At 42.4% G+C, this 16,378-nt stretch overlaps 1 protein-coding gene across 7 annotated transcripts in view; it reads right to left on the reverse strand.

Moving 5' to 3' along the window:
* SLC43A1 (solute carrier family 43 member 1) overlaps positions 1-16,378 on the reverse strand; it is a 740,549-nt gene that overhangs the window by 371,846 nt on the left and 352,325 nt on the right. For all 7 annotated transcript variants that reach the window (XM_077493198.1, XM_077493195.1, XM_077493197.1 and 4 more), the window contains exon 8: positions 3,163-3,323. In XM_077493198.1, coding sequence (XP_077349324.1) covers positions 3,163-3,323 — 161 coding nt within the window. The remainder of the gene's footprint in view (positions 1-3,162; positions 3,324-16,378) is intronic.

Below are 16,378 nucleotides of genomic sequence, written 5' to 3' on the forward strand. Positions count from 1 at the left end.
GCCTAACATCTACTAGGACCCCCAGGTCCTTTTCCATCCTAGATTCCCCCAGAGGTTCTCCCCCTAGTGAGTAGATTGCATTCATATTTTTGCCACCCAAATGCATTATTTTATTTTTTTCTACATTAAACCTCTTTTGCCATGTAGTTGCCCACCACATTCATTTGTTCAGGTCTTCTTGCAATGTTTCCACATCCTACAGAGAAGTTATTGCCCTGTTTAGCTTATTATCATCCTCAAATACTGAGATGGAGGAGCTATTTATCCCATCCTCCAGGTCATTTATAAATAAATTAAATAGGATTGGTCCCAGGACAGAACCCTAGGGGACCCCGAGTTCCACATAGGACCATTCCTGAGTACTCCCCATTTATCACTACCCTCTGAACTCACCCCTGTAGCCAGCTTTCAATCCATGTACTCACCCTATGGTCAATGCCGACAGACATTAGTTTGTACAGCTGTGGGGAACTGTAAACAAATGTCTTTGCAAAATCCAGATATACAAGGTCTACGAACCTTCCTTTATCTAGATGGCAGCTCACCTCCTCATAGAAGGTTAATAGGTTGGTTTGATTCTTCATGAATCCATGCTAATTACTGCTAATGATACCGTTTTCATTACAAAATCTTGTATATAGTCCCTTATCTTCCCCTCCAAGAGCTTGCATACTATTGATATTAGGCTAACTGGTCTGTAATTCCCAGGGATGTTGGCCCTTTTTTAAATATTGGTGCTACTTTGGCTTTTCTCCAATCTGCTGGTACCATTCCAGTCAGTAGACTGTTCATACAAACTAGGAAAAATGGTCTGGCAAGTTCCTTAAGGACCCTCGGGTGCAAGCCACCTGGTCCAGGGGAATTATTAATGTTAAGTTTTTCCAGTCTATTTCTAATTCTTTTTTTAGCCATGAGTGTGCTTCATGTGATGTGACATGAGGATAAACATCGCAGTTTTGGTTACTGAAGCCCCCATTTGCCTTGTGAAGGTTGAACAAAAGAATAAATTCAATACCTTCGCCATCTCTCCATCCTTTGTAACCAGATTCCCTGCACCATTCTTATGAGACCAATATGATCTGACCTCCCTTTCTTACTATTTATATACTAAGAATTTCTTGGGATTTTTTTTTTTTTTACTCTCCTCCGTTATGTACCTTTCGTGTTCTACCTTAGCTGCCCTGATTGCACCCTTACATTTGCTTTTATATGCATTTTTACGTTAAGCCACCCCAGACTTATTAGCGCTTTTAAATTTATTTCCCATTGGAATACCCTATTTAATATGCTCCTAAAGCATACCCATTTTTCCTCCGTGTTCTTTGTTCCTAAGATTTTATCTCATTTAGTATCTTCTAGCAAGGATCGTAGTTTAAGGAAGTTGGCTCTTTTGAAATTCAGTGTCTTTGTGCCCAATCAGAATCTGGTGTCAGTGAAGTGACTTTCTAGACCATGGGTCTTCAAACTATGGCCCTCCAGTTGTTCAGGAACTACAATTCCCATCATGCCTAGTCATGGCTGTGAATTTCAGAGTTTTACAATGCCTCATGGGATGTGTAGTTTCACAACAGCTGGAGGGCCGTAGTTTGAGGATCCCTGTTCTAGACAGTGACCAGACAACACAAATCCTTCATTATTTTTTCTACACTACTCCTCCTCCAACCGCAAATATCAGTGTTTTTCCACAAATACTGGACAATAAACCTGGCCGTACACTAGGAGAATTTAATAATTTATAATCATTAGAGAGATCAAATTGATATCCCTTTTTTGACTATAGTGATAAGAAAATTTGAAGGATTAGCATGGAAAATGTTCCTCAAATTAACTAATTTATACATGTGGTTTTTGATCAGTAAAGTTAATTTGCTCCAAATTAATTTTTAAAGTACTTTCAAATAAAGCCTATCCTACCCGCACCTAACAACTGTATTTTAATTTTCTCCATCTGATCATCACCCATAGCTATTCCCTTTTGTTCCACTCGACCCTCCCTTCTAGATTGTAAGCTCTAACGAGCAGGGCCCTCTAATCCTTCCTGTACTGAAATGTATTCTAAGAGCCGGTTCACACAGGGGCCAAGTCATGCGGTTGAGAAAATTAATGGAAGTGAATAATATACACTATTGAAGTCGCTCTGACTTCAGAAAAGGTTCCTGTATGACTTCATAGTTTCATAGTTAGTAAGGCTGAATAAAGACACCAGTCCATCCAGTTCAACCTGAGTGAGTGTCTACAATTTTCCTTATCCCTGTACATTGCACACTCACATCAGTCCCTACCCTCAAGGAGCCCACAATGCAAGGTCTCCATTCATATACTAGGGCCAATTTACCTACCTGCATGTCTTTGGATTGTGGGAGGAAAACGGAGTACCCGGAGGAAGCCCACGCAGGCACAGGGAGAACATGCAAACTCCAGGCAGGTAGTGTCATGGTTGGGATTCAAACCAGCGACCCTTCTTACTGCTAGGTGAGAGTGCTAACCACTACACCACTGTGCCGCCCAACTTCAGTCTGACTTATAGGCGACTTCTACCCATTGATTTCAATGGAAGTTGCCTCCAAGTCAGATCCCCTGTTTTAACGGAAGCAACTTTCCAAGAAGTAAAAATAGTTTTCTAGGCAAACCCCTCCCTCCCACAGAGCTGATTATTATGTGATTGGCCACTGGCAAAGTCCCCTGTCCTGGAGGCAACTTCAAGTTGCCTTGTAAGTTGCCTCAAGTCACGCTGTGATTCATACTCAAGTCGTGTCCACGTTGCCTCTCAAAGTCACACTGGAAGTCGTGTTGCCCCTGTGTGAACCAACTCTTACTGTACTGTCTGCCTTCATGATGTTAAGCGCTGCACAAACTGTTGGCACTATATAAATCCTGAATAATAATAATAATGAGATTTGTCCAGTTATGAAATGTACTGAGAATTTTTATATAAATGTTTGTATGAACATTCATTTGAAAATCTACTAAAGTATGACCAACTTAATATGTAAATTTAGTTGTCAACAGGTGCATGGACATGCTGTTAATGTTGGCCCTAAAAAATAGACTACCTTTACCTTACTTTAGACTTGTCTGTGTCCTTATCGGATACAGGATGTGTCAACTGAAGGCACAGGTCCAATTTTTAGAGCCATTTCAAATACATGCTTACCCCCTTACCATTGTTTTTGACATGTTCTGGCAAGTCTTCATTAGACAAATGACCACCTTCATGATGTCCTTTCCGACTTAAGCGTTGACCAACCACGGTCACATGGGTATAAAACTGATCTCCAGTGACTTTGTGGTCTAATGCAAGAGAGCGCAACGTGACCTTTTTTCTGTAGGATTATAAGAAGGTATGTGAGTTATAATAGCATGTATGGTTTAAGAAAATCTATAGTGGGTTTTTTTTTTCCCTATTGGGTTTAACAATAAAATAATAGGCAAATATAAAATGTTGTATAATAATAATTCAACTGTACTGATTGCAGCAAAAAAAAAGTCTTGGGCTCCATTCACACCTAGGCATCACAGATTGTGGGCGGAACTGCCCAATTGTGAATTGCCACAAGTCGCGGGGCACGGCACAATTTTCCTGCGATTGTAGCCAGACCGCAGTAAAATTGTGCACCTGTCAGCAAAAATAACTTCTCTTGGGTCCCGTGATTTGCGACAATTAGAAATTGCAGGCAGAATCGGTGCGATCCTGCCCACAATGCGGGATGTCCAGGTGTGAACGGAGCCTTAGACAGCAGATGATAACCTAGACATAGATCTGCTGTTCTGCATAGTCAGAGAAGGAACCCCCCCCCCCCCCCCCCCCCCACCACCACACTCCTCTATAGCTAACAATTACAGCAACAGCCTCAACTAGTTTGTCACAGCCTGAACAGAAAAATGTAATCTCTTATTAGAAAACCCAGCATATTACATAAACGTTTGTGTGTGTGTGTGTGTGTGTGTAATGTGACAGAGGGAGGCTCTGTCACTGTAAGAATATAGGAAAACGTGACACAGGATTCGCATTCAGGGTTAATGCGAGGTTCAGAACAATTATTTAAGAGTGCCAAAAGCTGTGTTTTTGACTTTCTCCAGATTCTATAGCTCTGAATTGGAACCAATCCTGTGCCTTCAACCTGACTGACTGCACAGGTGTGCAGGGTCCTGATATACTCAGATCTGAGGATAGCTCAGAGCTCCTAGTTTTAAGACAGCTTCCAGTTTGGAGACCACACCCAGTGTTGGAGATGGAAGGTCTCACCCGGGGTCAGGGGTCCCAGGCAGAAGCCACAAGACAGGTTTTATTGAGGGGTCACAGGGCTCAGCTAGAAGCCAACAGACAGAAAGTCTCAGTTCCAGGAGTCAGGTTGGCTCCTATCGTGGATATCAGAAGAACACCAATCCATATGTCAGAGGTGGGCTGTGCAGCAGGGCGATGCAACTAAAGACTAGAGAGCCTTGTTCCAGGAGAGAATGACAACACAGGTGGCTCAGTATTTTCATGCATATTGTATGGAAAAAACCCTGCGTGGGCAACTGATGTACATGTGAACTTTCTGTTTATTGAATAAAAGTGGGTCGCCATGCCCTAAAATACAGTTATGGACTGGTGCAATTAATTGAAAATTTACCTACTGATTGAGTTTATTCATCCCGATCTTAAAATATTATATATATACATACATAAAGTATCTCACAAAATTGAGTACACCCCTGACATTTGTGTAAATATTTTTATTATATCTTTTCATGTGACAATACTGAAGAAATCACACTTTGTTACAATGTAAAGTAGTGGGTGTACAGCTTGTATAACATATATGTCAATTTGCTATCCACTCAAAATAACTCAACACACAGCCATTAACCCTATCATGACTAAGTCTATTTCTGACATTTGGTGTTTACAAGTCAAAATCCGTATTTTTTGCTAGAAAATTACTTAGAGCTCCCAATTTTATATATATATATATATATATATATATATATATATATATATATATATATATATATATATATATATATATATATATTTTAGCAGAGAATCTAGAGAATAAAATGGTGATTGTTGCAATATTTTATGTCACATAGTATTTGTGCAGCAGTGATTTAAACGCAACTTTTTGGGAAAAGGGACACTTTCATCAATTTTAAAAAAATGAAATGAAACGAAAAGTTAGCCCAATTTTTTTGTATATTGTGAAAAATGATGTTACGCCGAACAAATAGATACCAAATATGTCACACTTTATAATTGCATGCACTCGTGGAATGGCGACTAAATACGGTACCTAAAAATCTCCATAGGCGACACTTTAAATTTTACCAGATTGGAGTTACAGAGGAGGTCTAGTGCTAGAATTATTGCTCTCGCTCTGACGATCGCAGCGATACCTCGCATGTGTGATTTGAACACCATTTATATATGCGGGCACAACTTCCATATGCGTTTTCTTTGCTGTGCGAGCTCGCGGGGATGAGGAAAAAAAAATTCTTATTTATTTTATTTATTTTTATATTAATTAATTGTGTTTAAAAAAAGAAAAAGCAGAGTTATCCAATAAAATTATATACATTTTAAATTTAATATAGGATAGGTCAGTTAACCCACCAATGAATGCATGTATACTGCAAAATAGGGGCTACTGGTTATAAACCATTGACAGTTGCCAAAAGAAAGTGAAGAGGACAACTCTCCTACCATTTCCATGGCTTCTGGCTGCTCATCTGGCTCTGTGTGGTCTCTGTTACAACTTCCTATAAAAGCCGGTACTGAATATGTGGATTGGTTAAAGAATTGTCTTTCTTTACCTTCTATTATGATGGCACTGGTCCCATGCAGCGTCATCCTGTCAGTGACCAAGGACCGGAGACAGCTGAAAGCATTGTACCAGCTGACCCTGTATTTGTAAATGAACAGCCATCAGAGGCATCTTCAAAGATGGAGCTACAGTCCATCCCTTAACAGAGCTACATCACACTGATCAGCTGGGCTGGCCTCCTCGAAAGGTAAACGAGTGCCTGTCAGCTCAGCTGCGGTGAGGAAGACATTGGTGGCACGGAATCAACTGACACTCTGACGCAGTTAGCAGAGCCTCTTCTAGGTTAGCTAGGAAGGATATTGACTGCGGATCTTCACATACAGCTTTAGCCAGCAGTGTTCCTGAAGGCTCTGTTCTTTCAAATGCAGCACCTGGATTGTTTTTTCAGAGTATTCCTGTTCTATTAACACAACAGTTTACACCGGCTGAGACTCCTCAATCTTCTCTGCGAGGTGGGTCTCATACTTTGCATTTACGATTTGTCTTCTTCTTTAATATTATTGCTAGCATTAATGTGCCCACCAATTCAACTGCTTCTCATGCCGCGTACACATGAGAGGATTTTCCGGCAGAAACGGTCAGACGGAATCATTCCGCTCGTGTGTGGGCTTCATCTGACTTTTTTTTTCCAAAATTCTGATGGGCCTAGAAATAGAACATGTTTCAAATCTTTCTGCCGGAACCAGTTCCTATTGAGAAAACCAGTCGTCTGTATGCTATTCCGATGGACCAAAAACGACGCAAGGGCAGATATTGGCTACTGGCTATTGAATTTCCTTTTTCTAGTCCCGTTGTACGTCATCGCGCATTCTAGACAGTTGGACTTTGGTGTGATTGTGTGTAGGCAAGTCCGTTTCAGCGGGAACTCAATCGGATCTCCATTGAAAAGTCCTTCGGAGTTCAGTCCGACGAGAAGTCCACTCGTGCGTATGCGGCATCATAGTAATGATGAGACAAAAAAAGAAAGAAAAACACCCGCGCTATGGTAATGGATATAATATACTCGGTTGCTGCCGTCCCGATATCCCTATATAGAGGGGGGAGCCTTCCAATTTTATATAGTAAATTTAATTAGCTGGTCTATATACTAAGGAAGAGATTAGTAGATAACCCTTACAGGACCTGGGAGTAAGATACAAATTAAACATAGAGCCTCCTATAGTAGCTTCCACAAGCTAGCTGCCCCTTTTCTGCTTCTACTGGTTCTCACTGTTTTATATTGTCATTGGTTGGTTTGTTACCACTTACATGTGGTTAAGCTCTCTCTCTTACCTATGTAATATTAATACCAAAGTGGCAATATAGATTATCTTACCTAGTAAGGATATATCTGTCTACAGCTATACTTAGTACGGGTAGCGCCTGAGTCCCTTATCATAGTAATGATATTTCTGATCCTGCAGTGTCTGTATGGGCTGCTATTGATAATCCTCAACAACCTTCACATCAAATCAATGCTGCTAATGTGGTTGTTAAGGGTGTGGATCACAGTTTATTTAATTGTTCTAATTCTACTGTTTAATTTACAAATGCTTCTTCCAACAGGTCTGAATTATATGGTAAAGAAGTGATGCCTTGTATACTTTCACCATTGGGTTTTCATTTGCCCAAGGGTGTCAAAGAAAAGTTTTGGAGTGGTGAATACATTGAGTTGTTAACTTTATTACCGTCTTCAAAAGACTACCTTCTTACTGGATAAGAAGATGATAGGATGATCGTAAAAAGCCTATTGCCAATTTTTCCTAGCATTATTTGCGAGAAGTTTCCAGATAAGAGTCCAGTACTTTTCCAACATATGGGCATTGTTCTGGAAGCTTATCGTAACTTCAGTGGATATTCCTGGTTTATGTATGATGAAGCATTCAGACATAAATTGAGTATTCATTCTACTTTACAATGGGGTGTAAAGGACATGGGACTTTGGTTGAATTTATTCCTCCCTCCTCGACCTGTTCCACCTCATCCAATCAATGTTTCATTTAGTGTTTACTCTACTCCACCTTATAAAAAGGGGATTTGTTTCACGTATAATGATAGCCAGTGTGAATGGCTTCATTCCTGTAGGTACAAGCACGAATGTGCATTTTGCTCTGGTGCTCACCCTGTAGCAAAATGTTTTCATAAATTATCGTCAACATTCTCAACAACAACCTAGAGACTTTACGGGTAAAAGCCAGATCGCCAGTGAACATGGAAAACATGTTGCCTTGGCTACTAATTTACCCTGATCGGCAGCAAGCATTGCTATTAATTGAGGGTTTTTCACACGGTTTTCAGCTTCCTAAATTTAATGGAGTTGGTTGTAAGGTGGCTAATTTACCTTCTTTTGCTGCATTAGCTTCTGTTGTTAGGGAAAAATTGTTAAAAGAAAGGGAGGGGAGAATGGCATGCCCTTTTTCGCAGCCTCCTTTTTCTAATTTGAGAATTTCTCCTTTGGGGATTATCCCTAAAAAAGAACCCCATTAATTTCGGCTAATCCATCATTTGTCATATCCTTACGGTGATTCTTTAAATGATTAAATTGATCCGTCTTTGTCTTCAGTTACTTATGTATCTTTTGCATCTGAAATTTCACATCTTCGTTTGTTAGGTGAGGGAGCATTATTGGCTAAAGCGGATGTTAAATCTGCTTTAAGACTTCTTCCGATACACCCCGATTCCTTTTGTTCATTGGGTATTTATTTTCAAGGGGAATATTATGTTGATAAATGTCTACCCATGGGGTGCTCTTTGGCTTGTTATTATTTCAAGGCATTTTCAACCTTTTTGGAATGGGACTGTATGTGGTTCGGATTTAATAATACATTATTTGGATGATTTTTTATTTTTGGGTAAACATGATTCAGAAAAGACTGCAATTATAATTTTATTTTAGTATTGGTAGGTATTTTAATATTCCTTTAGCTGAAGAAAAGACTGTTGGTCCTGTTGCTTGTTTAGAATTGTTGGGTGTGACAGCTGAATCTTTAAATATGGAATTTAGACTTTAGATAAATTAGATAACATTTGTCAGTTATTGATTACATTTATTAGATGTAAAAAAAATAACTTTAAAAGAAATGCAGTCTCTGCTTGGGATGTTAGCCTTTGCGACTAGAATTTTTCTGATTGATAGAATTTTTTCTAGACATCTTTATTCTGTTATTTCAGGGTTAAAAAATCCTTGATCTCATGTGCACTTGTCTGGAGTAATTAAAGCGGATATATTGATCTCGTTGAAATTTTTACAACATTTTAATGGTAAAGTCATTTGTCAATTTGACTTTATTTCAGTGAGACTTTTTCTCTTTTCACTGATGTGGCTGGATCTGTCAGTTTTTCCGCTATTTGGATGACACACTGGTGTGTTTGATGCTAGCCTTCAAAATGGACTGTGTAAGGGTTTTTATCTTTATTTTTTTCCAATAATTTTTATTGGGCAATAGATCAATACAAAGGCACATATAAAAGAAAAATACAGATCCAATGCATTTTCATGAGATACCGTGATATAAAAAAAAAAAAATGTTCAATAACAGCAAAGACAGGGATAATAAGGTACAGCATGGACCAGACTGGATGGATCGGTGTCTGTCTTGACCCCTAACAGTAGCAGGTGCTATAAACAGGCTCAAAAAAGATCTAAAGCCTAGCCAAGAATTATTAAGTAAGGTCTTTGAACTAAGAAAAGAAAATAAGGAAAGGGATAGAACGGGGGGAGGGGGGCGGGAGAGGAGGAAGGAGGGGGGAAGGGGATGGATGAGGTATAGAGCATTACGCTGAGAAGGGTTCGTTGGTAATGTCCATAGAGTGAGTCCCGGAAAAGAGCTTCAAGAGGACCGAGCCTAGGGAGGACGTCGGATATTAATATCAAAGGGTGTACGACCTGTCGTATGTAAAAGAAAAGTGTTCCAATGCATATTGATCAGTTGGTGACAGAGTCGATGTGATGAACAGTTGCCACCTAGAGAAGAATGCTGATTTTCGTTTGACATGGGAGAAGTCTGTCAGAAGCCTTTCTTTGTACAAAAGAGTAAGAAGTTCCTTGTGGAGTTGTTTGACAGGAGGGCCAAGTGGAGATAGCCAGTGTTGGAGTATAAGACGTTGGGCCAAAAGGAGGCACAGCAGAATCCAGTCCATAGAGGCGCGAGGTGAGGAGATCCCTTTGGGAGGGGTAATTCCACGACAGCAATAGGGGGTCCCAATAACCAAAAATTAAGAGCAAAGGTTCCTTAGGTAATTTCAGCTTGACATCAAAAATAAAAGCCAAGACCTGGTCCCAGAAGGTAGATATGGTTGGGCAAGACCATAGGCGGTGTGAGAGGGGTGGCTTCGGTTGTTGGCAAAGGCGGCAAGACGCTCCGTCTCGATTAGTTTTGGGAGAAAGAAAAGGGATATAGGCCCGGTGGGCAATCTTCAACTGTGTTTCCCTCCAAGTTTCATTGGGGGTTAGGCGCAGTACCTTACGGAGCCCAAGCAGAATTTTGTGGACTAGGTCGGGACCCGGAAAGGCTGAAGTCCAGTTTGCAATGGAAGTTGAAGATGCGGGAGGTGATGATCGTTGCAGGAGAGATTTTGAAGCAGTCGTCCTGGATCAACTGGTCTAGGAAACTAGGTTGAAATCTTAGAGAGTCCTCTTTGCAGGTTTGTGTAAGAAAGCTGATGCATTGCTGGTAGTACAAGATGTGTGATGGGGGGATCGCAAAGGAGTCCACCAGTATTTGAAAGGGTAATGGTTTACCCGTATCCGGGTCACATAAGGATGAGAACAGCGAAAGGCCCCGTGCATGCCAGTCCGAGAAGAATTTACAGTGAAGTCCTGGGAGGAAGCAGGGATTTCCGTGTATCGGTAAATGTAGAGAAATATAGGGAGGAAGCTTTGCCAGTTTCCTGGATTCCCTCCACTCTATTGCCGTATCTCTGAAAACAAGGTTTTATTGGTGGGGGACAGATTTCCATCGACTGTGTAAAAGGGCAGTCAGGGAGTAGGGATGAGCCATGGCAGATTCCAGTTCATAGCTAGAATACCTAGATGAGTGAGTGATCCAATCTAAGCTGGTTCTGAGTAAACAAGCTAGGTTATATAAGCAGATATTTGGTAGACTAATACCCCCGTTGCCCCTGGGGAGGTGCAGTTTTTTGTATGCAATGCGGGGTCGTTTGCCGTGGCATAAAAATTTGGAGATAGAAGAATTTAATGAAGTAATATCTTTGTGCTTTAGTAACAGTGGAAGAGTTTGCATAGGGTATAATAATCTGGCAAAGCTGACCATCTTTACAAGGTGGCACCTTCCCAGGAGCGAGAGGGTGAGATCCATCCAGTTTATCAGTTCCTGAGATATCTTGGCCAAGAGGGGAGGATAATTCAAATGGTACAGTGAAAATGGTAATTTTCCAATTTTAATTCCCAGGTAGGTAATATAGAAGGGAGCTACAGTAAATATGGAGTGGCTAGTCCATGAGGGGGTGGTATGAGTGCCAATAGGTAAGATCTCGCTTTTTGAGTAATTTATACGGAGCCCAGAGCAGAGTCTAAACTCATCAAAAATAAGTTTAATGGTGGGTATGTCAGCAGAAGGGTTGGATGAAAAAATAAGGACATCGTCTGCGAAAAGGGATGTGCGAAGTTCCTTATCGCCTATTTTAATACCGTGTAGAGGGGGCTATGTGAGACAAGTACCTAGAAAGTGGTTCCAGAGCGATGTTAAAGAGGAAGGGCGATAATGGGCAGCCCTGTCTGGTCCCTTTGTGTAGGCAAAAATTTTGTGAAAGGAGGCCTGCCGTGACCAATTTGGCTGTGGGGGATGTATACATCGAATTGATGAGATGGTAAAAAGGGCCTGAGAATCCCATTTTGGAGAGAGACATGGAGAGCCAGTCGAAGCTAACGTTATCGAAGGCTTTTTCCGCGTCCAAAGTAATGATGGCATATGTACCATTGGGGTTTTATCTAGCCGTTTCAAGGGCCAGGAGAACTTTACGGATGTTCAAAGTGGCCGTGCGGCCTTTGACAAATCCAGATTGGGCCGGGTGGATGAGGTGTGGGAGAATGGTAGCGAGTCTTGATGCTACTATCTTGGATAGGATTTTCACATCTAGGTTGAGTAAAGAGATGGGCCTGTACGACCCTGGCTGTAGTGGATCCTTGCCTTTTTTAGAAAGAAGTTTAATAACTGCCTGGTTCCCAGATGGAAGATAAGAGCCCCCCCCCCCAAATACTGGAGTACACTGAGTGAAGCGTGGGAGCCGTAATGTGGATGAGATTTTTATAAAATTTGCTGGTGAAACCGTCGGGGTCAGGAGCCTTAGAGGGGTGGAAGTTGCGGATGGTGGTTTCTATTTCAGGAAGAGTGATGGGTGCATTGTGGGAATCTAGTTGGTCTGACGAAATAGTGGAGAGTGTCAATTTTTCCAGAAAGGAGCGTGCTTTCTCCTGTGCGATGGGGTCTGGGGCGTATAGGTTCGTGTAATACCGCAGCATGGTCTCACTTATGGCTAGAGGGGTGGAATGGGAGCGTCCCGTGTGATCACATAGGGAAGTAATGTGGGTTGGTCGGTGACCCCCCTTGCATAATCTGGAAAGGAGTTTCCCAGATTTGTTACCAAATTTATGGAGGGTGGCGTCCAAGTGCGCCTTTTTAGTGATTTCAAGGGTATCAGCCCAGGTATCGAAGGCTGACTTGGCTGCCACCCACTCATCACGATGTAGAGGAAAATCTGAGGATGAGAGCTGCCGTTGGGCAGCATGCAGTCTGGCGCTAGCAGATTTGTAGTGTCTGAGTGCATTGCGTTTAAATGAGGTAGCATAACAGATAATACGCCCCCTGAGGTAAGCCTTCCCAGCATCCCAAAAGAGGTTAGGGTCAGCCGCATGTAGGGCATTTGTAGAGGAGTAATCTGCCCAGGCCTGGTCCATGTACTTTAGAAAGTCGGAATTATTATCAAGGAAAGAAGGGAAGTGCCAGAGGTTGGGGTGTGGAGGGAGGTCTAGCCTGTCTAGGGAAATCCCTATTGGAGCATAGTCGGAAATAGCTATGTCGTGGATTTATGAGTCCGAGACCATGTGCATGATACCATCGGAACCAAAGAAGTTTGAGTAGAAAGTGAAGTCTCTGTCTACAGGATGAGATAGACGCCATAGGTCCGTCATGTGCAGAGAGTCCATGGTGGAGGCGAATAGGGTAGGAGGGGATGCGCTAAGGCCTGATGAGGGATGTTCAGGGGAGGACCTGTCTACCGAGGGATGCATGACGTCATTAAAACCCCCCTGACTAGGTGGGGCAAGTGCGCAAAATTGAGCAACCAGGTCGAAAGCTCGCTGTAGAACTGTGGGGTTATTAGGGGCATAAATGTTAGCGATCAAGATTTCCTTCATCTTTAGCTTTGCCATGAAGAAACGTCCCTTGCTATCTGAAAGCATGGAGAGAACCGTACAGGGAAGGTTCTTATGAATCAGGAGGAGGACACCAGCTTTTCTTCCCACCGATTCAGCTCCGAGCACCGTTCCCACCCACATCTTTTGCATGCGTTGAAAGTCAGGAGCTTGGAGATGAGACTCCTGTAGCAGGGCAATGTCTGCTTTAAGTCTTTAAGGTGACGAAGGATCTTCACTCTCTTGTGGGGAGAGCAAAGACCCTTGACGTCCCAGGAGACTACCCTAAGAGTGTGGGAGGAAGTGGATATGGACAATAAGATATGTAGCCTAAATGGGCATGATAATAAGGGCGGCATAGGCGTAGCTCGGTGGAGGCATGGTAGATAGTACCTTGTCCAGGGACTCTTGTTAGAAGGGGAGATGAACCCAAAATACCAGAGGGGTGTGGGGAGGAGGGTGCAGGAGGGAGAAGGGATGGGGGGTGTGTGATAATGGAAGAATAAATAACCAAATAAACAATCTCATGCACTTCACTTTTTACTGCATGAGTTCACTGTGTAAGGGGCTCCCCGAGCAGGGCCCCAAAAGCGGGAGGTGTAATTAAGTGCAGCCCCGAGGATGTCCGAGGACCGCGCAAGTGATATGGCGCGATGGCCGATTGGAGTGCAAGGAGTTAATACACAGTGGAGTCATGTAAGGACATGTCATAAACTAGAAACAAGATTAAGGTTGAACATAAAATCAAAAATCAACATAGAGCATAAAAAAAAGAAGATATATGGAAACCTGAAAACAGGACCGTAAATTCAAGTAACAGAACAAAATTGGGCATAAGCGGGACGCGTGCTGCGCCCGGGGTCCCAGGTCATTCGTACTTGGCATGGAGTAGCTCCCAGTGCTGGGAGGTTATAGGCCAGGAGAAAGGTAGAAGATGAAAAATGAAAAAATAAAAAAGGTATGAGAGTGAGCAGCCACTACACCAAACTTGCCATATGACCTGAGAAAACTTGGAAGTCAAGAACAACGTGGTAGGAGAAACTTCAGCGTAGAGTGTTGCGGTGGCGATGATCCAGAGCCGAGGCCCGAAAGCGTTTGGGGGAGTCCTTCCTATGGCTCCTCTGATCCAGAGAGCGGATGGTGGAGGTAGATTTGGAAGGCGTGGCTGGAGTCGAGTCCAACCGAAGAGACCGCAGGAATGCTTCCGCTTCTGAGGTGGTCCTGAAACTAGAGTTGTTCCCCTTTTGGGGATTTAAGTCGAAGTACAGCAGGGAATGCCAGAGAGAATTTAATTTGTAGTTTAAAAAGTTCCGAGCAAATTGGTTGGAAGGTTTTGCGTTTTTTGGATACTTCGATGGAATAGTCCGCGAAGATCAATATTTTGACGCGATCAATTTGTAGGGAAGGTGATTGCTGGAATTTTTGAAGAATGAGGGCTTTGTCTGCATAGTTCAGATATTTGGCAATGATAGGGCGGGGGGACTTGCGGTCCGCATTAAATGATCCTATACGGTGGGCCCGTTCCACCGTGAAGGGTCCCGTGAGACCCATGGCTTCTGGAATGCGTTTAGCGCAGAAGTCGTTCAGATTGGCTGTGGGGAGCGTCTCAGGAACACCTACGAACCACAGGTTGGAATGTCTGGATCTGTTCTCCAAACCATCCAATTTTTTGATAATATATTGGTTCGTTTTTTCCTGTGATTGCTCTGCAGCTTGGGATTGATCTAATTTGTCTTCCACCTCAGAGATGCGGTGTTCTAATTCATTTAGCCTGGTTGTATGCTCTGTTAGTTGAGCCTTAATTTGTTTCATCCCAGCATGTATGGCTTTCTCCACAGATGCTGCAATCATGGGGGATAGCAGGGCCGTGACCGCATAGGCAATGCGGCTAGTATGTCCATCTTCCCCTTGGGAGGGTGACTGAAAGTCCCCAGTCTGGGCTGGGGGAGTTGAGAATATATGCCCAGGGAGTGGGGATGAAGCAATGGACGCTAGGGATGTAGGGGAGGCGACCCCGCTCACCTCCATGGCTGCGTCTGGATTCTCCTCCAGAGAGGCCTGGGGAGCTGGAGCAGAGCAGGCCGAAGCCGGGGGCTCGATTTGCGGCCGGTCCGGAGGTGCCGCCGTGGCCGTGTACGAGTGGACTCCCATTTTTTCAACAAAATGATCCATAGCAGCGGCGGGATCGTCAGGAGACACCCTGAGCCGAGTAAGGGGTATGGGGGCCGCTGAAGCAGGTTTTCGATGCCGGTTTGTGGGGCTCTGCAGCGGGAGCTAGGCAAAGGTGCAGCTAGCTCATGCGGCACCAGAACCGGAAGTAGTAAGGTTTTTGAAAGAACGTAGTGTTGCTAGAATTACTCCCAATCATTGTGGTGATAGAATTATGGGGACATTCTTTTCAGAGCACGAGATTACTTGTCAGTACTGACAATAAAGAGATGGTTTATGCTATTAATTGCCTTTCATCCAAATTGCCACAAGTTAATAAATTGTTAAGGTATTTGGAATTTAAATGTCTGTCATTAAATGTTTGGATTAAAGCTAAATGTATTCCTGGTAGAGAAAACTGTTTGGCAGACTCACTTTCTCGATTCCAGATGGATAGTTTGTATTATCTGATCCCGGAAGTGGATCTTCAAAGTGTTCCATGCCTATGTCATTTTTGGGATCTAATATAATTTTCAACCATATTCAACACTCGTTGGCTAAATCTACTTGGTTGAGTTATATTTCCTCTTGGAAGTTATGGACGTCTTTTTTACAAACTAATAATTTTGTACAATTTTCTTTTGAATAAGTTGTACTATTATTTCTTAGTCCTTTAATAGATAAACAATATGCATGCCTCATCTGAATAAAATGTTAGCTGGTGTTTCATTTTCTAAAGCTAAATTTATTGCCACATTGAGTTTCTTTTCTGTCAAGCAAGCATTAAAAAGGTATAAGAAATCTACGCTTCGCAGAGACAAATGATATTGATCTATTGAGCGGTTTGTGTTCTGTTTCTGCAAAGTTTGTTTATGAAGATCTTCTTTTTAAATCATTTTTTTCTTTCCTTTTCTTTGGGGCTTTATGCATACTGGAGGTTGTCTCTGCTGCAAAAAGTAAGCCATCTCTGATGAAAATTCATAATGTAATTATTGAGAATAACCAATTGAGGATTTTTACAGTAAGTCTGATGTCTATGGCAAGGGACATTGGATTTATTAAAATTGGTGTC

This window comes from Lithobates pipiens, unplaced genomic scaffold, assembly GCF_037356315.1.
Source record: "Lithobates pipiens isolate NorthernLeopardFrog02 unplaced genomic scaffold, aLitPip1_a1.2 Scaffold_19, whole genome shotgun sequence".
NCBI lineage: Eukaryota > Metazoa > Chordata > Amphibia > Anura > Ranidae > Lithobates > Lithobates pipiens.